Here is a 24,365-nt window from a genome sequence, read left to right on the forward strand (position 1 = left end):
GGTCAGTGACTTTCTTTGTAATTTAATGTGCTCTGATTTGACTAAGATAACAGTGAGGCTCCAACTACTTCAATATTGGCTTAGTCTCACTTAAGCCAGGAAGTTCTGAGTTAAGACTGATGGAGAAGTCTTAAGGTAGCACTTTCAAGTCCATATATGGTACTGGTCAGTGAATTTTATCTCTTGTACACTTGAGTAAAGTGGAGTTTTGAATTGTCTAAATATTATGACTATTGTATAAGTTGGATTTTTATGTTTATTTTACATTTATTTTAACATACTTTTTCTCAAGTGGACAGAAATTTGGAAGGTAGTTTCCCTATTTTTTTTCCATAATAGACCTCTGACTTGGCCCTTTCCTTATTGCTCCTGCCACTTCCTGAATATGTTAATCTGCTCTTGTAAAGAGAACATTCTTCTTCGAGAAGACTCTGCATAGTCCCACTTCTGGATATTGTACTGCCAAGTGGTAGAGCCTTCCCCAAACATTTTCCATTACAGCATTCTCATGCCCCCCTTTTTACCCTTCCCCTCAGGATCTCCAAAAGTTCTGAAGGCATAACTATGTAAGGAGTGCAGCGCCCTCTGCCACCTCAGTTCGTTCCAACTACTTGCCATTGATGGAAGTGAACCTCTCCAGTCCTTTCAGCTCTGAAGTTCTTTCCTTCATTCTTAGTGTTAATTGTTAGTTTTCTGTTATAGTGATAAGTATAGGTTGTTAGGTAGGTAGTTAGCACAATTCCAGGTTATGACAGAACTGAAGAAGTGGGATTCAAGAGGCTTCGTACCCTGCTATCTTCCAGATGTTGGATGACCATTCTCCTTGGTGTTCCATCTTCCAGACTTCAACAGCTGGAGCTTGCAAGGAGAGGAATATAGTTTGCAGATGCTTCTCCTTAAGGAGGCCCTTGAGGCTAAATCCTCTGTATCTGGCCAGTCAGCTTCTGTCACTTCTTCCAAGAAGTCAATGCAGATTAAGGGTTCCAGGAAATTGGAACCTTCAGTGGGTCCACCTATAGTTCCTGCTGCTCCAGCAGTTAGGCTTTTGAAGTTGGAACTAAGGGACACTCTATTGGTACTGGCTGTCTTAGTTCCAGAGAAGGTGACAGATGTTAGCAGTGCCAGATCCTGCATGTCAGACAGAGCTTCTATGGTTCTGAAGTCAAAGGTTGCTTCTAGTCTCAGCTTCAGGAACCAAGAAGATAGATTTGAGTATCTGGATCCTGTGCCATCCAAATGTTTGGCTCCAGCCTCAACCCTTGCTCAAGTTTTAGGTCTATCTTAAATTCCAAAGAAGACTTCACTTTTGTAGCTAATGTGCACTGTTTGGCTTCTGAGCATTCCTCAGATTTGAGTGAGAAGTAAAGAGACTTGAGAAACAGACAAGCTTCACCAATTCCAAGGTTGGCATCATCTTCACCTGTAAAGGATCAGTCTGAGGAAGAGGATGAGAAGATAGCATGCTTCTATTCAAAAAGAGGAGGTGGTATAGACTATGATTCTGGTTTATCAGCAGATGAGCATGTGGGACTGACTTTTCCACTTCTGAGAATCCTCTGCAGTTTCATGATTTAGTGGATTGCATGATGTCTACTTTGAATCGGTCTTCCGTGCCTGTGAAGGAGGCATTTCATCCGGTGATTCGTACTCTTGGAGGTACCCCAAGAATATTATGTCCTTACTAAACTTTGACGCTCCAGCCTGCTAAGACTGTTTGGTCCATTCCTGCCAACCTATATCCAAGAAGGCAGACAAATTGCATCAGATACCCTCAGAAAGGTTTTCATGTGCACGCTGTACTAATTCACTGGTAGTGGCTGCTGCAAATCAAGGTCTGGATAGACACATTTCACCCCAGTGATAGAAAGGGGAAGGAGATGTTCTCCTCTTCATGTCTTGGTATTAGGGTGGCAAATATAGGGTGGCAAATATAGGGTGACAATAATTACCAAGCTGTTATGGCCTGCTGTCTATTCCACCTGTGGGAAAAGTTGGCATTTTGGGGGCATGATTTGCCAGATGACAAAAGAAGAGGGGAAAATGTAATCTTAGAGGAGGGTCAAAATGTGGCAAAGATCACTCTCAGGATTTCCCTTGATGCCTCAGACTCTTCCGTTACAGCATTGGCTTCTGCAGTTACTCTGAGGAGAAATACATAGCTTCATTCCTCCTCTTTGGCTCTGGATACTAGAATTCAAATGGAAGATCTCCTTCCCTTCAAAGGGGAGATCTTTTCAGTGAAAAGAAAGATGAGTTGCTGGAGAAGTTGAAGGAGACAAGATCGATGTCCCGTTCTTTGGACTTGGTTTCTTCTACTAGCAGGAGATCTACTCCTTTCTGTTATCAGAGACCATATTATTCACAGTAGTCTTTGGCTTATTTCTCATAAAATTAAAGACATCAACAGGCCTCAGCAGGCTTCATCGTTCCAGAGCCAGAATAAAAAGAAGTCTTTTTTTTTAAATCAAGGCCTAAATAGATTTGATATGAGGGTTGAGAGTCAAGAACCAATCAGCAACGATCCTTCCCTTTCTCTGTTTGGGAACAGGCTCGCCCATTTTATCAGCAAATGGAGGCTTCTCGTGAGGCTATTCTGCACTTCTGAAAATAGAAGTTGCTTCTTATAATGCTATAGAGGAGGTATCCAAACACAAGATACTTTCTGATGCAGTGTCCATCACAAGTTCTTTTCCCTATCATGCACATCCCACAGTCCTCCTTCCTTTCACTGAGGCCATACCCACATGCTTTACAAAGATGACAATCACCCTGAGGTTCCTCCCAACTGACTTGAATCCTCTGGCTACTTGCCCCAAGGCATAGACCACTGATCCTTCTGGACTTGATTGCATGCACTTAGGCACCATCTGCTGACTTATTGCAATGGCAGTGTGCAGTGCCACTTGAAGAAATGAAGGTTACTTACATATAGAGTGCTTTGAGATGGCTCTGTATGTTCACGCTTCCCACCCACCTTCCCTTCTTTCTCAGTCCCTTTTTGTTTTGTTTCTGTGTTGGTGGTGGAAGGAACTGAGGGGGTAGAGGGCACTGTGCGTCCTTATGTAGCAGTGTCTAAAGAACATTTGGAGCCATGGAGGGGAGGGAGGCTTTTCAGAGCCCAATGAGGGGTTCTCAAACTTATTTGATTGCACCCCTCTTCTTTGCATCTGTAGTATACACCCCCCACCGCACAAGTACGTATACCGATTTTTAAAAAAATCACCATGGGACTCTCACTAAATATTAAAAACCATAAGGTCAAATAGACCCAATGATCCATTGTAATAAGAGCAAAAGCAAAATTGTGATTGTGATGTATGCTTACAATTAAATGTGCACACCATGTCATAGCAAACTGATTAACATACAGATGGTGACGACTTGGTATAATGCTATGCAAGCTTAACAGAAATCTGTCAAAATGCACAGCACCATCTGAGGACCTGATATGTCTGGAGGAATCAGCTTTGCTAGTTATTCATTGCTGTGGGTAAAATGGGTGAAATAAGTTTTGGATTTTTTTGCTAAAGTGTCTCATGCTCCCCCCAGTCTCCCGAATGCATCTGCGCCCCCAAGGAGGCTCACCCCCCCAGTTTGAGAACCTCTGATCTAATGGACACTTCTTGGAGAGATTCTACTGTTAGGCACCATTAGGCGGTGTAATACTTTTAAATGTGAATATACAGAGCAATCTTTCTCTAGGTGTATATATAACAAACCTTCATTTCCCTTCAATTACAAGTACTTATTCAGGCTTGTCTATAAACTAACATACTTTTACCTTTACTCTCTGCTTCCCTTTTTCTTCAGTACTTCATATAGATTCACTGAGATCTAGCCTCTGAGGGTGGGGCACATGCACAGGGGGGTGCAGGTGCCAGGGGTAGCCTTGGAGGTGAGGGTTGGGGGAAAGGAGGTTGATCTGTAGATAGGCCCTAGCCAGCCTTCTAGTGGAAATTTTCTCTGTAAAGAAATGGGCTATAGATTAATTTTTTTTTAAATGATCTTAGCAGTCATTTTATATTAAGCTTGTCAGAGCAGACATTCCGTAGAAGCATTACAAAATCAAAAGATGAGAACCTTTTAAACTAGTCTTGATCAACTAAATTTGATCCTGGTTTCTAGGTTTCAATTGGAAAGTCCCAGAAACTAAGTTATGCTTCATCTAATTTGGGTTTTCCTACAGAATGGCAAAAAAAACTTGACTTCAGGATCCTCTCATCCAGATCACTTTAAATTGTGCAGAAAAATTCTACATCTGTTCCAAATCCCCCCATCAGTTTTTAGGTCAAAATTATTGTTTTTTTGGTGTGGATTTTAGAAGAGGGGTTGAAAATTAAGCTTATATTGAAAACTCAGTTGCAACTTACAGTGGAGTAGCTAATATTGGTTCACAAAAAGCACAATATAAGAAAGCTGTTGTTAAGCAGAACACTTCACTGTCAACATGTCTACTCTTTGTATATTTTACCTTGAAAGTAGAGGGCTAGTTGAAAGGTTAATAGGACACAGCATAAGCCTGTTTAAACTAGGGGGTTGCACACTTGCTTCTGTCGGCCAAATTTATTGCACACATCAGGGATTCCTTGAATCTCTCCATTCTCCCCTACAAGCTTATGAGCCCCCCCATTTCAGGAGGTGGTTACAATCCCCTTTTTTTCATATGTGCTGTGTGCCCTCCATTACCCTCTCTGCCCTCCTGGGGCTCTGTCCAACATTACTTCATGCCAAGAGGTTTGTATGTGTCCCTATTCCTCCAGTCAGAGGCTCTGTGTGCCCCTATTTCCTGTCCCCCTCCCAACATTGTTATTCTCCTTTCCTCTTGTCTTTCTCTTTCATTGTGTCAACATTTTAAACTCAGTTGGATGTGGACAGAGCTAAAATGAGGAGTATTATGTTCATTTCTGCCATCAAACCCTTCTTTGGTCTATAGACAATAAACAGGTTGTTAGAAGTGTGACTTTGTATACAGATGTTCCTCCACTTCCTCCTTTTGGGTTTTCTGGTTTTCATAAAAATCAGTAGGGTTCTATCTGTTGATGTTGAGAGTACCTGAAATTTTGGAATTGATTGGCTTCAGCATTCAAAAGTTATTGCGTTACATCCAAGCAAAAAAAATATCAAGTTGTGCCTATGGGTCTTGCAAGCTTGGCTAGTTATTTCTGTATTATTTTCTTCCATGGTCTTCTCAGTATCCACCCTGTTTTCCTAGCACCATTCAAAATTCTGCTGCTAAGATCTTTCTGGCCCACCATGCTGTCTGTCACCCTTTTTGTGCCTTTACTGGCTCTATCTTCTCTACTCCATGAAGTACAAGCTTCTGGTCCTCACCTTTAACCCCTCATGTTTTAGCTCCTCGGTACTTCCCACTTCTGTATCTTAGTGTTCCCCCTACAACACCATTCTCCAGCACGAGCTTCCATTACCCGTTTCTCTGCTTCTCCCACAGGCACCTTCATGCCTTCTTCCATGTCTCCCATTATCCCTGGAACACCCAGCCCAAGCTAGTATTTATACTACTAACTTGTCCTCCTTCATAGCTCTCAGACCTCATAGCTCTCAGAAATTGCCAACTAATAATATACTTAGCTCTTTATATAATGTTTTTAATTGGCTCTCAAAGCGCTTTGCCATAATGGCTAGGTAGATGGCCCCTAGGGCTCCTGTCCTGTTATCTTTATTTTATAATGTATTTTTTTAAAAGACTCAAAAGGATCAAGCTGTGTATGCATCTGGCCTGTATAAACATTTTCTTGTTACTGTTCCTCCCCTTACTTTTGTTGCATCTTAGATTATAAACTCTTCAGAGTAACAATGGTCTATGATTCGGTGGGGTTCTTAACACAAAGAGGCTCTGATCCTGATTGGGCCCTCTGTCTGCTACTTAATAAAAGTAATTTGATAGAAAGCATATAGCGTGGGTTAATTTATCTTGCCGATAGAAGTAGTGAGAGCTGTACTTTTGGACAGTACTCTTATTATTCTAGTGCTGCATATGTTGTTCTCCTTTATCTCTATTTTTTTCTAGTTCATTTACATGTATTTATCTTTTTGTACAGCTTGCTTGTTCAAAATACATTTGATTATAATTACTGGTTTTGGTAGAAGTCATGGCATACTAGTCACTTGACTTACAAAAGAAATATGTTAAAGTATACTTGTTTTCTTTAGATAGACTGTATGAAAATTGAATAAAAATGTGAACAGATGAAAGAGAATGATTATGGGTTCAGGACAGAAAACTGAATAATTTCAATAATCTTTTTTTAATTTCTTTTAAAGAAGGTTAGTTGGAAGCTCTAAGATCCCCCAATTAAGTCAGAGAAAAAAGTGAAGAGTGTGCGTAGTTTGTTTTTTAAACTGTTTTTAAAAAAAAAACAAAAAACTAGTCAGTTATGGGTTTCTGATTACCTCGGTTCGAGGTAAGCAAAAAACACATTTTGCTCATTTATTTTTATATATTATTACCATTTACATTTTTTTTAAATGTCATCAGATTCAAGTTTGTGTGTTAAGTTTATCCCAAAGAAAAGGTTGTTTTAAAGCTTTTGAAAGTAGTGGACTATTAGAGGAATTTTGGTAGACACAGTATGAATATTTAAATATACCACTGTAATCAGTATTTCTTCTATTTAAAGTGTTTCATCTTGTGAAATAGATTGTTCATATGCTGCTGCTGTTTGTTCAAATTAAATTCTTATTTGACGTATCTTTAATGTTCTCTTCTGCACTTTCCTTAATCTGCATGTTTCTTCTGTTTATAAATTTGCCATTTTATATTCAGGAGATGGTATTATGAAATCAATCTTTAAAATGTTTTGGAAAACATTTAAAATAAACATATTTTGTTTTTGTTTTTCAAGTTATTTACCCATAATATACAGGTACTGTGAAGTCAACCCTTCTGTCAGTTTCCCCCTCAGCAGAGTCTTGATCAATGCTGAAGATTGTTCTGAAAGTGGGGAAGAATAGCAAAAGTATTCATCCAAGAAGTACCGTACCGTATTAGCTTGTCAAGGATCTCCCTGTTACTACTGCAGCAACAATGCAAATCTCCGCCCTTGGTGCCAGGGAGTGAGTCACAGTTCTCATAATAGTAAGCTTCACATGCAAGCCCCTCATGCATGTGTAGCAGCTGTGCTGGCCAACAACCCAAAGCTTTTCATTTGATGCTGCATAGTAATTTTTTAATGATGATACAATGTAAGCATATGACCTTATTTTATCAATAACTTCAAACTCTGTTTTTTTTTATAGAATAATAATAACTTGGATGCCTGTTGTGCAGTTCTGTCTCAGGAGAGCACGAAGTATCTCTACGGTGAAGGAGACCTAGGTTTTTCGGATGATTCTGGGATTCCTGGACTACGAAATCACATGACATCTCTTAACTTGGATTTGCAGTCACAGAATGTGTATCACCATGGACGGGAAGGAAGTAGAATGAATGGAAGTAGGACTTTAGCTCACAGCATTAGTGATGGACATCTTCAAGGCAGTCAGCCCAACAGTGAACTGTTTCAGCAGGAACCACAGACAGCACCAGCTCAAGTTCCACAGGGATTTAATGTCTTTGGAATGGCTAATACAGTTAGTACTTCTAATCCAGGACAACACCTGGGATTTCACATAGGCAGCAAAGGAGCATCTAGTCTCTCTCAGCAAACACCCAGGTTCAACCCCATTATGGTAACTTTAGCCCCCAATATTCAGCCTGGTCGCAATACCCCTACGTCTTTGCACATACATGGTGTACCTCCACCTGTACTTAATAGTCCACAGGGAAATTCTATCTATATTAGGCCTTATATTACAACTCCAAGTGGTACAGCTCGACAGACACAGCAGCATCCAGGTTGGGTGTCTCAGTTTAATCCCATGCATCCTCAGCAAGTCTATCAGCCTTCACAACCAAGTCCCTGGACTACTCTTCCTACATCCAGTCCTCTGCCACATACCTCATCACAACAATCATCACAGCCAAACCAACAAGGCCACCAGACTTCTCATGTCTATATGCCTATCAGTTCACCCACTACTCCACAAGCACCCATGATTCATTCATCTGGTAGTTCACAGTCTGCTACCCATAGCCAATATAACATTCAGAATATCTCAACAGGACCTCGCAAAAACCAAATTGAAATCAAACTTGAACCACCACAAAGAAACAATTCTTCAAAGCTGCGTTCATCTGGTCCTCGCACTTCCACTAATCCTTCTTCCCTCAACAGCCAGACATTAAGTAGAAGTCAACCCACTGTTTACATAGCTGCCAGTCCACCAAATACTGATGAAGTGATCACACGCAGTCAACCTAAGGTCTACATTTCAGCAAATGCCACAACAGGAGATGAGCAAATTGTGCGGAACCAACCAACACTTTTCATATCAACAAATCCTGGTGTAACTACCACCTCTAGGAATATGTCTGGTCAAGTAAGCATGGGTCCTGCATTTATTCATCACCATCCACCCAAGAGTCGAGCAGTGGGCAACAACACCACTGCAACCTCTCCTCGAGTGGTGGTCACGCAGCCTAACACAAAATATACTTTTAAAATTACAGTTTCTCCAAATAAACCCCCTGCAGTTTCACCAGGGGTAGTATCCCCAACCTTTGAACCTACAAATCTTCTAAACCTTCCTGATCACTATGCAGAACCAGAGGGTATCCAGCATCTTACTGACCCTGTTTTAGCACATGTGGATAGGATCAGTGATGCACGGAAATTGAGTGTGGGATCCGATGATGCTGCCTACACACAAGGTAATATTCTTAATGTAAATTGCAGAGATTTTTACCAAGTTATCTGGCCCAATAGTTACGTTTCAGGGCAAAACAAGAACCACCAATCAGCCATTTTGGAATTGACAAAATAACTCCTGTTTGTTGCACTCTGGAGTATATTCTAAATCAGAAATACAAATTTATAATTAACACACATTTGACTCAATCCTTCCTTAACTTTGCATGGTAAAGGCAGGTTTAACTGATTACCTGACGGTAAAATAGAGGTTCTGTTGTTTTGTATTCAATTATTAATAATCACTTTCTGTTCTGTGGAGCCTTTTCTGAGTTAGCAGATGGGATAGAATTCTTTACTTTACCAGACTAGAAGGGTGGTTACTTCATTTTAATAGATTGTTCTGAAAAAGATTTCTCATTTTTCAATTGATTTTAAACAAATCAAATGTCCAGACATACTGACAGGTTGTTGAACCAGATTACAGTTGATAGGCACTGTTCCCATTGAATATTGCTTTCCTTATTAATAGTTCATTTTGCAAATGTTATATAGAAAGTGAGGAATCCAGACTTTGGAAGCTATTTGAATAGGAGGGAATTTTTTATCTCGCTGTTTTCTGATGTCAGACATCCATAAGGATGTTTGAAGTTATATTACTTGTATTATTTATATAATGTTATAAACAAATATGAAAAAGAATCCAATCCCAAAGAAGTTAAAGCCTAAATAGTAGTGTGGTGAACGAAAGGGGATGAGATTACATGAAAAGCAAATGAATTGTGTAGTGATAAGAACTCCTCTTGTTAATCCCGCTATTCTTGTGTGTTTATATTTTGTGTATTTTGTTAACATGCAGAGGAGTAGGATTATAGTAATACAATAATAATTTGAAAATGATGCAGATTGAGCCTTCCAATACTTATTAGGGTACAAAACTTCTTGAGACCCTTCAATTATTGTCAACCAATTTAGCATTAAAAGAAATTGACATAAGACTTGTTCCAAGATTACTGTAAACGTTGTTCAGATCAACTGTTATGAGCTAAATTTAATATTGAAGTAGCTTGTGCACGCGTTGTCTAGATTAGGGGGTTCTTGAATGCTGTGGTGTTTAAATCCCATCCCCATTAGTATTTTTGTTAAACATACATTAGGAGGAAAATAAATCTTGCATCTATATAATGATCATACTGTTCAAATGCTCTGCATTTCTGGTACAGTTTTTCTGCTGTTCTGACTTTCTTGAGACAATATTTGTGGTACTGGCTTCTGCTGCATGGAGCTCCTACCAGACCTAGCTTTGAATACCAAATGATTCCTACTATGGTACTAGCTACACCTACAATCAACAGCTGATGCGTCATGACCAGGGAAAGCTCCCTGTGCCCAGTGCTGCTTCAGGGTCGCTGATTGCATAGGAACTAATTCATCCTCCAAAAGTGCTGATTCCCACATACACTGAACCCCGATTGTGTATTAAGTAATACACAATTGTAATGTGTAATGCAAGTTTTCAGAGACAAAAGGCCAATGCATGGTGTGGGCTATGGTCTTAGCATGAAGCTGTGTGACAGGAGCTGTCTCTGCACTGACTTTATGGGGTAAGTCCCTTCCCCTCTATTTAGTGGGGGCTTCTGTTCTCCTCTATACTCTTGTGTAATGCTGCTCAAGTGTTCTGTATTCAGAGGAATGCTCCAGATTTCCAGAACATATTTTCTTCCACTCAGCTGCTATGCTTTTTTTAATCTTTTGCTATACTTATAAATCATTCAGAAGTTGAGATGCATGATCACGATTTATCTGCCCAGTCCAAGCAACTAGAAGTTTAACTGTTGTTCCTAAATTTGGGTCTTTTATATCACAAAACAGCTTAATTTTTAAGCTTATAGGTGGTGCAGGTAGCAACATCTGTCGGTAAGGTTGCCTGATACTTTTCATAATAAGACCATGTTCTTCTTTTCATGTCCATTCCATGTTAGGTGTGTGCCCGTCATGTTCACTGCTGAAAATTTTTCCCTCAGTGGTATCTGTCGGGCCGTCTCTAACGCACTCTGGAGCCACGCACTTATGCACTGGTACAAGGGATGCTGCCAGCCCCACTACCTCTCAGTTTCAGCTTATGCCTGGGATGGTTACCGGAACAACCTTTCTTGCTTTCTTCCCAGTGGTTTTTGGACTCTGTCTTCGTTTGTAATTTTTTGTAGTTAGCGTTAGTGTATATCATTAGTTCCTATCGTTGAGGCACTTTTTTGCCCCAGGGGACAGGTATGCTCCGGGCTTCAAGCCTTGAGACAAACCTATGGCTGTGCGTGACCTGCACTCCAGCTACTTAAAGTGCTTGGAGGAAACTCCCAGATCTGTCGGGACTTCAGACCCTGCACTAAAAAGGACAGACATTAGGCTGAAGGCTATCCTCCTGGAAGCCACCCTCAGACCAATATGAGCGAAACCACTACAATTTGGCATCAAGTACTTCAGCTTTGGTGTGAAGCATTTCCCCAGCACTGAGCATTTCCTTGCACCATTCACACTCTGGTGCCAAAAAGAAGCACAAAAAGCTGCGAACCAACAGAGGGCACTCGCCAGTGCAGAATAGAGACAAGTGGGGAGAAGGCAGCACAGTGAGACCTGTGCCAGGCCATTCTACCTCTCCCGGGCCCGCAATGGCACTGTCGACTCTGCCTAGAGCATTAGTCCGGTGCGGGTCCCTCCACCGACTCCCAGAAGCCACTGCTGTGCCAGCAATCTGACAAGGAAAGCCTCTAGGGTTGATGGCAAAGTGGCTAGGGACCTTCTTTCTCTGCCGGTCCCTTCAACTCCAGTGGGACACCTATCGGCTCTGGTGACCGGAAGAAGGAGGAGACAAGGAGTGTCGGGCTCCTTCCCAGCACTGGGCCCCCCAGCACCCTCTAGGGGCAAGCCTTCCCTGATCTGGCATCTCAATCACCGGTCCATTGCCAGTCCCTGGAACCCCAGCGTGGTATGGAAGTAGAAGCAGGTACCGATCCACAAAGGTCTCTGAGAGAAGACTCCTCTTCTGAGTCTGAAGGGGAACCTTACGTGCCTCCTAAAATGCCTCCCAGTACCCAGCTTATGCACCACCAGACTTCAGTGACAGTCCTCGTGCCAACACCTGGACAGTGGGTCAGTGGCCAATGCAGTGGCCTTACTGGAACCCCCGGGGGTTTTCCCACAGTACCGCATCCTCCCTTCTATTGCTCCTGCTTGGTGGTTTTCAAGAGATGGGCTACTGCTCCTTCCCACTTGGCACCAGACCCCGACTCAGGTACCCATGTCCAGGAGATGGCTCCAGTGGACATAGTTGAGGAATAGGAAGACACCCCTCCTCCGGTACAAGCCTCCTCCTCATCCGCCCCAGACAGGGCAGTTGTGGGACTCAGTAACCTGCTTTGTCACGATAACTTCAGAGTCCATCAGGGCCTTTTTAAGCAGGTCATTGCGAACCTGGGTCTGGAAATTGAGGAGCTCAAAGAGACATCACACAGCCTTAGTGATATCCTGGCTGCTCCAGCTCCCTCCAAGGTGACCTTGCTCATTAATGAGGCGGTGATGGGACCTGTCAAGGCCCTATGGCAAACTCCTTCTCTGCCCCCCACTTCAAATAGGGCAGAGAAATAGTATTGTGTGTCAGCAGGCAGGTTCAAATACCTGTACTCGCATGCCTTTGGTGGCCTGCAGAAAATGAAAGGGATAGTCGAGCGCTACCCCTAAGCAAAAAGACACAGACTAGACCATTTCAGAAGAACTGTTGAATAAACCTGTTATCTTCAACTACATGTCTCCAACCAGCAAGCTCTGCTGGGGAGATACGATTTTAATCTGTGGGACTCCTTAGCTAAATTTAAAGACTCCCTGCCCCAAGATTCAAGGCAGGAGTTCACCGCCGTCTTGGAGGAGGGTAAGACTGTGGCAGCCAGGACCTCACTCCAGGCATCTCTGGATGCTGTCAACTCTGCAGCCAGGACAACGGCCTCCGTTGACACCATGAGGCGTTCTTGGCTCCAGTCCTCCGGCCTTCCTCACGAGGTCCAACAGTCTATCCAAGACTTCCCCTTCAAAGGCTCTTCTGTTCTCGGACCTGATGGACATGTGACTTCACCGCCTGAAGGACTCGAGGGCCACACTATGATCCTTTGGCCATTATGCTCTGTCAGCTTCTAGGAAGCACTTCAGGCCCCAGCAGCCTCCTCAGTTCTCTGTGGCTCCAAGACAGGAGCCCTACAAAAGAAAAAGGAGAGGTTATAAACGGCACCAACCATTCCCGTCCACTTCAGCCTCCCAGTTGGGGTCTCAGAGGTACTCCGACAGGCCAAGCAGGCTGTTGAATGTGCGCCCAAGGGCTCTGTATCAGTCACCGTTTCAGATCCGCCCCCCTTTTTATTTTTGGACTGTCTGTAATGCTTCAGGCCAGCATGGTCATACATAACATTGGGTCCTGAGTACAGTGACAGTTGGCTATACCATTCAGTTTTTATCCCTCCCTCCCTTCCACCCCCCATTCCCATCCCTCTTCAGGGACCCTTCTTACAAGCATCGCCTTGTCCAGGAGATGCAATCCCTCATACGTATGAGGGTTGTGGAGGAGGTTCTTCAAGACTTGAGAGAGAAAGTGTTTTACTCCTGATATTGCCTAATCCCAAAGACCAAAGGGGGCCTCTGGCTCATCTTGGACATGTGTCACCTCAACAAATATCTCAAGAAGCTGAGGTTCCGCAGGGTCTCCCTTGCCTCCATAATTCCTTCCCTGGATCCAGGAGACTAGTATGCCACCCTGGACTTAAATAACACATACTTTCACATTTCTGTCTTCCATGGCACAGAAGATTTCTCAGATTTATAGAAGGTCAACACCACTACTAATTCACCACTCTTCCCTTTGGTCTATTGGCAACCCCTTGGGTTTTCACGAAGTGTACGGTGGTCGTAGCAGCCTTCCTCAAGTGGCAAGGTGAACAAGTCTACCTGTACCTCGATGACTGGCTGATAAAAGGTCGGTCACAGGCTCAAGTACAGAACACATCAGCATGGTCCAAGTCACCTTCCAAGCACTGGGCCTACTGATAAACTAGCAGAAGTCAACTCTTGTACCAGTTCAGAGAACAGAATTTATTGGGGCAGTGCTCAACTCAATCCAGGGCAGGGCCTTCCTGCCGGAGGCCCATTCCAGACCATGTTGGAGCTGATATCCAGTGTCATTGTCCACCTAATCACAACAGCTCAGGTTTGCCTCAAGCTACTGGGGCACATGGTGACATGTACTTATGTGGTTTAGCATGCAAGGCTGTGCCTCAGGCCCCTCCAGATGTGTCTAGTGTCAGTTTACTCCCTGAGCAGACACTACTTGGACTCAGTGCTCATAGTTCCTCCTCTGGTCCTCGCCTCCCTGGTCTGGTGGAAAGACCCGAGATCGGTAATGATGGGGATGCCCTTTGTTACCCCTCAACCATCGATTGTCTTAGTCTGAGGTGCGTCACACCTAGGGTGGGGAGCCCACCTCAACTACCTCAGGTCTCAGGGCCTCTGGTCCCAAGAAGAACTCTCTCTGCACATAAACGTCAGGAAGCTCAGGGCTGTATGCTTAGCATTCCAAGTGTGGGTTCCCCAAATCTCAGGCAAAGTGGTGCAGGTTCTGACAGACAATACTGCAGCCATATTTTACATCAACAAACAGGGAGGAGCTCGATCTTTGGCCTTGTGTCAGGAGGCCATCCGTCTGTGGGACTTCTGTGCAAAACACTCCATTCATCTCAAGGCGTCACTTCTCCTGGGAGCCCGGAATGTATTGGTGGATCATCTCAGAAGTTTTTTCCTCTCACCACGAGTGGTCCTTTCATCCAGAGGTCACCAGATTCATCTACCAAAGATGGGGGCCTCCCCAGGTGGACCTGTTCACTACCAGGCGGAACAGGAAATGCCATCAGTTTTGTTTGCTGCGTGCACACAGTCCAGGCTCCATTTCCAATGCTTTCCTGCTCCCCTGGACAGATCTGCTAGTTTTCCCCCAATCCCCTTCATTCACAAAGTCCTAAAATCAAAAGGGACAAGGCGAGAGTTATTCTGATAGCCCTGGCTTGGCCACACTAGCATTGGTTCAGCTCCTGGATCTCTTGGTGACAACCGCACTCTTGCTCCCACTCCATCCAGAACTGATTTGACAAGATCACTTGCAAAGCTCATTGCTTCGCCTGAGCTGAGCCTCCTAACTGCATGGATGCTGTATGGCTGAATCTTGAAGGACAGACTTGCTTGGAACACGTTTGGCAGATCTTGTTAGGCAGTAGAAAGCCTTCCATCAGGGCTACCAAGTGGAAGCGTTTCTCTTTTTGGGCTTCCGAACATGCTCTATCTCCATGTCTTTCTTCTCTTCAGTTTATCTCAGACTATTTGCTCCACTTGAAGCAGCAGGGCCTGGCCCTCTCATCTCTTAGAGTGCACTTAGCAGCCATCTCAGCCTTCCACCCTCCAGTGAAAGGAAGATCCGTGTTCTTAAGGGGCTGGAGAGATTATCCTCAGGTCTGCGAGCCCCCATCTCCCCTCAGGGGACTTAAACCTGGTTCTGTCAAAGCTCGTGGGTCCCTACTTGAGGTATTAGTATTGTGCATCCTGCTACTTCTCTTGGAAGTCACCTTCCTGGTGGTGATCACCTCAGCCAGAGTCTCTGAAATCAAGGCCCTTACGTCAGAACTGCCCTACACAGTGTTCTTCAAGGACAAGGTCCAACTTTGTCCCATTCAGCCTTCCTACCAAAGGTGGTGTCACAATTCCATAATAACCAGGCCATTTTCCTACCAGTCGTCTTCCTGAAACCTCTCAAGCGCCCTGAGGAATGATGGCTTCATTCGTTGGATTTTAGATGTGCCCTCCTTGCCGTTTATATTGAGAAGAATGAACCCTTCTGCAAATCCACACAACTCTTCGTTGCAATAGCGGAAAGGATGAGAGGGCTATCTGTGTCAGCCCAGATTATCTCGTCTTGGATAATCGCCTGCATCTGGGCTTGCTACAAGCAGGTGAATGATCCTTTACCTCCAGTCATCTTAACTGCTCACTCCACAAGAGCCCAGGCAGTGTCAGCAGTATTCCTTGTGCTGGTCCTAATCCAGGACATCTGCAGAGCTGTGACCTGGTTGTCGGTACATATCTTCGCATCCCACTATGCCGTCAGCCAACAGGTCTGAGATGACCCAGTTTTGACAGAGCAGTGCTACAGTCAGCGTGGCCATGAACTTCGAGCCCACCTCCCCGGGGTACTGCTTGTGAATCACCTAGCATGGAATGGACATGAGCAAGCACTTGAAGAATTTAAAATTGTTACTAGCCTTCCGTAACTAGTGTTCCGCAAGATGTGTTGCTCATGGCCTACCCTCCTGCCCCTCTGTCGGAGTCAACTGGCCAGATGGAACTGAGAGGGTGCGGGGCCGACAGTGTTCCTTGTATCAGTGCATAAGCGCGCAGCTCCGGAAGGCACTACAGCCAGCCTGACAGATACCACTGAGGGAAAAATCTCTGGCAGTGGTCCTCGCAGCACACATACATCTAACATGGAATGGGCATGAGCAACACATCTTGAAGAATAACAGTTACGAAAGGTTAGTAACTGGTTTTTTTTCACTTGGTTATAATTTTGCCAAACTTTATTCATTTCGGCTGACATGTTCCATGGTAGGTATCTGCCTCAGGTTGAATATTTTTGGGGAAACTTCACTCAAAATGGTTCAGTTGCGTCTCAGAATATGGTTTGGGGAAAACAGTTTTGCCCATATTTAAAAAAAAAATTCCTACAGCAGTTCTACTGAGAAGCTCTAGCACCTCCGTGCATTGGCCCCAGGACTTGAAATTTGACAGGAAGTTTGGCATGGTGTCAGGGATGTACCTTTTACTGTCCCTGTGAAAATTTAGCTGTGCTTATGAGCTTCTGAAAACTTCAGCAGTTATATTATCAGTAGAGACTTGTTAGAACTTTGCAGCTAAATTCTCTGAAGATGGTCTGCACTTGCACAATCCAGTCCTGGGCTACAGAATCTGAGTAGGACTCTTCCTGCAATTGCTCTTCCCGGTAGCCAGGGACTGTTGTGTTGCTGGGAACAGGGAGGCTGTCCTGTGTTCTCAGTGCTCCCCCTGCAGGTGCCCCAGCCGGAGGAGGAGGGAGCTGACTGATTGGAATGCAGAGGGATGAGTAGCTGGGCCTGAGGAGTGGCAAGAGTGAGGACTGGAACAAAGGGCCGTGGCACTTGTGGGTGGACTGTGGCAAGACACTGAGGTTATGGGGAACTAGGTCAAGTTGCTGAGGCAGCTGGTGGACTGGGATGAGGATGGGCTGGAGGGCAGAAGGGGTCGGGCTTGTTGGAGGACAGGCATGATGGTCTGAACCTGGAACAGAATGCAGGATTTCTGAGATTCACCATTCCTCTAATGGCAGCAAATGTCTGCTACCCACTTGCAAAGTGTGTGCCTTATCTGCTTCTAGTGATTCATCTACACAGAGGTCGTCAACCTACTATTGCTGTCAGTTACTTCCCTACGCTCAACGTTAAAGGTCTGTGCTGTGGTTATAAGGGTTCTCAACTCTACTGATGATCCATGGGAAAGTCAATATGGTTCCACATAAAGGAATTTTTTTCAGATTCCTTTTTTAGAAACCTCTGAAATTACACACAAAAAGGGTCATTAACATGTTTGGTTGCTAAATGAAGAATTCAGAAGTTAGGAAATGACACAATAAAGGTTGCCTGTGCAGTCTTAATTTGGACTCCGTGTGCTCTTGCGTTATGATAGTCTTTAAATTACATGATCACCTACTATTTCTTCCACAGGATCCCAGGTCATTTGGGGCACAGGATGGAGCGTGCTCTGAGAATGAATCAGGGTTGTGTAGTAAATGAAGCTGTTGTCTGTAAGTCCTCTTTGTCTCATTTGTTGCCAAAGATGGATGATGTGTAGTGAATGAGGCAGGAGGCTGCAGGCAGAAAAAGGGTAGTCTTATGGTTTAAGGCATGCTACCCTGGAGAACTGGATTCTATCCCTATCTTTACCACCAATTTCCTATGGAATATTGGGAAAGTCACCTAAATGAAACTTTTCAGAGGTGATCACTAATTGTGTGCTCATCATTTTCTGAACGTCCAACTTGAGACCTTGTGGTTTGATTTGCGGATGTGCTGAGCGCTCACATCTACAACTGAAGTCAATACGAGTTGTGCTCTGAACACATGCAGTGCTAAAAAATGTTAAATTCTCTGAAAAATTAGGCCATAGACATCTCAAGTTGGACACAGTGGAATAGTGTACGCTTCTGACAATCTGTGTGCATTGATTGCCTATCTATGCAATGGCAGTTCTAATACATTATCTTACGGGGTATTATGAAGGAAAATTAATTAATGGTTGTCAGATACTATAGTGATGAGCACCATAGAAAAGGGCATGAAGAAATTAATAAATCCTTGTTCAGAGCAGGGTTTGAATAGTGTACAGTAAGTAAGGCATTGGGCCGTATGTTGAATAACGATGATGAAAGCAGCTCATTCAGTGAGCATCGTCTACCCAGTGCACTGAGTGAGGAAGGGGTTCTGTGAAAATCATGTAAGTTAAAGACCGTACCATAGTGCGTACGCACAAGGGGGCCTAATGAAGGTTGCTTTTCCTAACTTTTGAGTGCTTCATTTGAGTTGGTAATATACTTTTGCATGTAATTTAGAAAAAAATGAAGAAAATGTAGTTACATTTGTTTTCCTCTTCACCAACAAAAGCGTATACGTGTGTAATATTAATTATGTTCATGGATGCAGGTTGCATTCTCATTTGCTGCCAGTGGTTTCCTTTATGTAAACAGATGAATTGGGAGATTTTTCTAATAGCTTGAGATTTTTGCACAATTAAGTTTTACTTTTCTATTTATTTTTTTAAAAATCCCATAGTGCTAGCTGAAAACCATATCCAGTCTGAGTGTGATCATAAAAACCTAAGGAGGTAAAATCATATTTCAAAGGCATGATGTATTTGTGAATATAACCTGTTGTTATTAGTCATTAAATGCCTGTTGATGCAAATATTTGCAGTTTAATTATTAGATTTAAAATTTACAGACAAAGAAAGCTGTTTCCTACTTCTGTGCAAGTAGGTGTTGAAAATGTTGAGAAGTGTAACACATTCGTACAGTTCTCCTCTACCCCAAATAGAACAGTTAAATATTAAGGAGTTCCAGGACCTTTGGCAATGTGCTGATCTGTGTAATAACATGACGCTGTTAAAGTTGGCCTTTTTTAAATGATTTTTAAAAAAAATACATTGCTAGTATATTTTGCAACTTGTTTTGCTAAAGTGATTTATCCTTTTTGTACAAATTTGCAATTTTTACAGATAAATTTGACATTTGTTTTAGTTCTGCAGTAAAATGGCCTTGTCTTCCAGAACTTGGTGCTACCTTTTAGTCTCTGGATGGTGAAAAATTTTACATATTCTTTATATAAAAAATGAAGGCACTTTTTTCATTAATGTGGTAATCCACCTTCACCTCTCTGAGCGACGGTAGCTAGGTTGAAGGAAGAATTTTTCCATTGACCTAGCTGCATCCACACAAGGAGTTAGGTTGGTTTAACTGTGGCACTCAGGGGGTGTGAATTTTTCATGCTCTTGAGTGATATAGCTAGTCTCATCTAAATTTTAACTGTGGACTAGCTCTTAGAGTTTAATTCCTAAAACTTAAACCTTGAAATTCAGTGTTAGTCTATTTACATTCCCCTTACAAGAATGCTAACAGTAGAAGAATAAACAGAATACAAACCTTGGGAAAACAGGAAATGGAGAGTCAGACTTAAAGTTGACACTCTTCAAGGGCAACCCCTGTAACACTGGAGGGATCGGATTGTCAAGGGATTGTGAGGAGCTTAGCTAGCAGCGATATTGGGAGGGTGAGCTGAGAAGTCTCTACCCAACATTGGAAACTTAGTGTAGAGAGAAGGGTTCTGTACTTCCCTTCTCTGCAGGAGCTAGGGATAGAGGCGTGCCCTCCGTGTATTCCGTCTTTGAGAACCTCAAGAGGCTTGCTGCTACAACTGTGTACCTTCTGAAGTCATGATGGGGAGGAGGAGTTGGTGCAAGAACTTAAAATTGAGCAGGGCTATCACCCTGGTGTCAGGAATGTGCCTTTTACTGTACCATGCAACTCCACCCAAGTTTGGCCAAGTTAAAAGCCTCTGAAAAATCTCCATGTTCACGTGCTCAGTAGAGGTTTAAAGTTCAGCAACAAAATTCTCCACAGATTGCATATGAACTAAGAATACTCCCTCCCTGCACTGCTCCTGCATGCCAGCTGAACAACACGTGAATAATTTCCACCAAGCTACTGAACATGCTCCATTCTGGAGTTGCAGGGGCTGAGCTTGACTTTTCCTGCAATTGTCCCTACCAGCTGCAGCTCTGGACACCAGAACTGAGAACAGGGAGCCTCTCTCTCCTATGTTCTTAATGCTCCTCTGCTGGTGCCCAGGAAGTGAGGAAGCGGATGAAGCAGCCTGATTTCAATGCAGAGGGGTGAGGAGCAGGAGCTTGGGGACAGGGATGGGAACAGAGGAGGACAAAGAGGCCAGGGAAGGAGGGACTATAAGCTGGGAGGGAAAGGGGAACAAAGAAAGAAGCAGAGGAGGAAGGAGCCAGAATGGGATAGACCGCTAAACCACATTCCCTTCCAGATCCTAGGATTCCTGAGTCTCGGTATTCCTCGGCTGTCAGAATAACTGTGAAACCCACTGGCAAACCCACAGATGCTGGCAAAGTGTCTGTGTCTCTCTAGTGACTGGTCCACATAGAGGATAGCTTACTACTACCATTTACTTTATTTGCTCAAGTAATAGAGAAATCTGCTATGGATCTCAAGGTCTCAATCATGCTGATGAATCATGTGAAAGTCAGTACAGTTCCAGGGATGGATTGATTGTTTTTCAAAAACCTAGTAAATTGCATAGTCTGTGCAACCCTTATTTGGCCCCTTTGTGTGCACTATGATGCGGTCTTTAATTACATGATCAGAAGCCATTTTTCAGGGTAGTGCTCAGCTGCCTTAATTTTACAATCATCCTTTCTCTTCCATAAGTTCACTGCCTCATTCACTACACACCTGCTAGCTTCTGCAACAAATGCCAGGTATGCTACAGACAACAGCTAATTGATTACAGAACCCTGATTATCTCTAGAGCAGATCCATCTTGTGCGCTGAATGAGGTGGGGTGCTGTAATTAAAGTCTCTGTCATAATACGTATGTACCTGCTAGCTTGTCTTCTCTAGGAATTTTACCTCAAGTTAGTTAACTTGAGTTAAGAACATCCTTTTTTCTAGTGAAAACAAAGCCTTGTGATTCCTGTGGTCAAGCCAAGATATTGAACCCAGGTCTGCATAGTCCCAATCCAGTGTATTAATCATAAGGCTGCTCTTACTCCTAAATCTCACAGAAGTAAGGTGTGTTCTATACAGACCTAATTTAAGTGATTTGTCCGGCATCACATAAGAAGCCTGTAATAGAGCTCAGGACAGGACCAAGATAGAGCCCCGTCTGTTGCCTTAACAAAAGGCTATCTTTTTTTCTTCTTGCAGCCCCTCCTTCATTCAAGGCACACAATTACTACAGTGTAGTGCCATTATGTATAAGTATTCACAAGGGGAATTCAGCTTTGGCAGATTCATTTCAAAAGATAGTGTGGCTGAGTGGATGGGACTTGAATTTGCCACATAACTGACTTGGGTTGTGTTCCCAACTCTGCTAGAAGTAACTGAGAAGTTACATAAAATCATCTAATCTGCAAGATGCAGTGTGTGTGGGGGGGGAGGGGGGGCGGGGAGGATGTGTTGCTTTTCCATAGGGTAGCGATGGTCTTGGTTGATAAATATTTCTATGCAGACTTGAAGTGACTTCCCTGAGCTCCAGTGTTAAAGGTCTGTGCTGTGGTTATAAGGGTTCTCAACTCTACTGATGATCCATGGAAAAGTCAGTATGGTTCCACATAAAAGAATTTTTCTAGTGAAAAATCTCCTGGTGCTGTATTTTAGGAATTTTACCCTCCCCCGCTAACCCTAAAAAAATTCAATAACTTTGTCAGGTTTTGCAGCTGTTTCTTGGTGACAAACTAGATCGCATCAGGGGAAGTCTAGTGATAAATGTGGTTAGTGCCCAGTGTTTTTTCCTATGTCTTTGCAAAAAGGCATAAGATAAATAAAATTTTCTTAATTCAGTTTATTACTTAAACATTTTTATTCCAAAATAAATGTCCACACAGACTTGCACTGAACTACAAAACTGGTTTTAATTCAACATTTGTTTCAGTGCAAATTTGTGTTTAAACCAGCCTATTTTTAAAAAAGGATAATTAGGAGGAAGGAGAGGCTGTATCTTTAGAGCTCCTTGTCCAAATGACTCCATATTTGCAACCAAAATTGAATTCTGAACCCTCTATTGCAGTAGCACATTTCAACCCAATCTGACTATGCATGTGGATTTAGAGAAGCTTGAAACTTTTATATTAAACAGAAGGCATGTTGCAGTTTTATTATGGTGTGGCTAGTAGCCACACTACAGTAACTTTAAAGTGTATTACTTAAGGCAGCCCTAAACCAGACCAAACAGACTGAAAGAGAATGAAACAGCTGCATCACGTCACACCAGTTGGAATTACTTTACTACTTTTACAAACAACATATGACATGATTGAAAATTTTTAACATTATATATGACTATGTATTTAATAATAATTAAATTATAGGCCTTAATCAGGTTGGAGCCTCGTGCTAGGCACCGTACAAACGTAGGACAGTACTTACTCCAAAGAACCTACAATCAATGCAAGATAAATAGGTGGGTGAATGAACAAGCAGACAGGGTAATAGTAGGGTAATAGTAATAGAATGTTGCAACATAGACTAGGTGTAGACACTTACTTTTACAGCTCGTATTCAAATCACAGATCTGTCTGGACCCTTCACTTGTAAGGGACTGTCCTACCCTTGCTGTCCTACCCTTTTTAAATAGCCCCTTATTACTACTACTTATTAATAAATACAACTCATTTACATAGTAGTTTAGATATACTCAGTGTTTTACAGAACATAGTCCCAATAAAAGTGATGTATTTAGTTGCAGTCTGTAATGTGAACTAATATATATATAGAAATTGAATTGATTGCCACGTTTTCTCATTGTGTATCAAATCCAGTGGTTCTCAAACTTTTTGTTCTGGCGACTCCTCACATAGCAAGCCTCTGAGTGTGACACCTCCCCGCCCCCCCGCAAGTTAAAAGCACATTTTTTTATATTTACACTATTTTAAAGTGATATTGCGCATATATTTGTTAATATCACTTTTCACAGCAGACTTACTAGCTAGCTGGGAGGCATGTGCTTGCGACCCCCATGTAATAACTTTGCAATCGCCTGAGGGGTCATGGTCCCCAATTTGAGAACCACTGAAATAGATAAAAAGAAAAGGAGTACTTGTGGCACCTTAGAGACTAACCAATTTATTTGAGCATAAGCTTTCGTGAGCTACAGCTCACTTCATCGGATGCATACTGTGGAAAATACAGAAGATGTTTTTATACACACAAACCATGAAAAAATGGGTGTTTATCACTACAAAAGGTTTTCTCTCCCCCCACCCCACTGTCCTGCTGGTAATAGCTTATCTAAAGTGATCACTCTCCTTACAAAGTGTATGATAATCAAGGTGGGCCATTTCCAGCACAAATCCAGGTTTTCTCCCCACCCTCCCCCACAAACCCACTCTCCTGTTGGTAATAGCTTATCTAAAGGACAATTACCAACAGGAGAGTGGGTTTGTGGGGAAGGGTGGGGAGAAAACCTGGATTTGTGCTGGAAATGGCCCACCTTGATTATCATACACATTGTAAGGAGAGTGATCACTTTAGATAAGCTATTACCAGCAGGAGAGTGGGGTGGGGGAGAGAAAACCTTTTGTAGTGTGTTCTGTGGTAGAGGCACGCCTTACTTTAAAATCTACTACATATAGTGTATTCATAGTTTGTCTAAAATTTTCTGGTATTTGAGACGAATACAGTGCAAGGGATATTTGGTTTTGGGTGGTTTTTTGTTTGTTTTTTACTCTTCCCTTTACAATTTTGACTATAGGTTTTGTAAAAGCTTATTTTCACAAATTGTAATATGTGGCTAAATTTAACTTGTTTTCTATTAATGTGAGAAAACTTATTGTCGATTTTCTTGCTCTGACCCTTTAGATTTTTTGTGTGATTAATTTTTTCTTGTTTTTTTCACAAAGAAACAGGCAGTGAAAAGTACAAAAAAGGTAAACGTGTTGTGCTTGTATGTGTTTCCAAATACCGCACGGTTCATTGGATCACCATTAGAATTATTCGGTTACCCAATTTTGCAACTTGTCAAAGCTGCAAAGCCAGACAATACAAAATCAGACAATACTACATAGACATAACATGTTAGACCCTTTAGATTTTAATGCTGATGAAATACTTGCTTCATACTTTATTCAGAAGTATAATAGGATGTCTGGTCTTACGTGGCTGAAACTTTCTTGTGAGAAGCATGAAAAAGCATTCTTATGGAATCATTTTTC

The 24,365-nt window shown here is 42.7% G+C and overlaps 1 protein-coding gene across 13 annotated transcripts in view; it reads left to right on the forward strand.

The window, feature by feature from the left end:
* TAB2 (TGF-beta activated kinase 1 (MAP3K7) binding protein 2) overlaps positions 1-24,365 on the forward strand; it is a 147,012-nt gene that overhangs the window by 106,931 nt on the left and 15,716 nt on the right. For 7 of the 13 annotated variants that reach the window (XM_043543121.1, XM_043543114.1, XM_043543116.1 and 4 more), the window contains 2 exons: positions 7,258-8,770; positions 24,054-24,080. In XM_043543121.1, coding sequence (XP_043399056.1) covers positions 7,258-8,770; positions 24,054-24,080 — 1,540 coding nt within the window. Of the gene's footprint in view, positions 1-5,449; positions 5,508-6,863; positions 7,075-7,257; positions 8,771-24,053; positions 24,081-24,365 lie in introns of all 13 variants that reach the window. The other 6 variants (XM_043543119.1, XM_037894948.2, XM_043543120.1 and 3 more) reach the window with 3 other exon arrangements.

This window comes from Chelonia mydas, chromosome 3, assembly GCF_015237465.2.
Source record: "Chelonia mydas isolate rCheMyd1 chromosome 3, rCheMyd1.pri.v2, whole genome shotgun sequence".
NCBI lineage: Eukaryota > Metazoa > Chordata > Testudines > Cheloniidae > Chelonia > Chelonia mydas.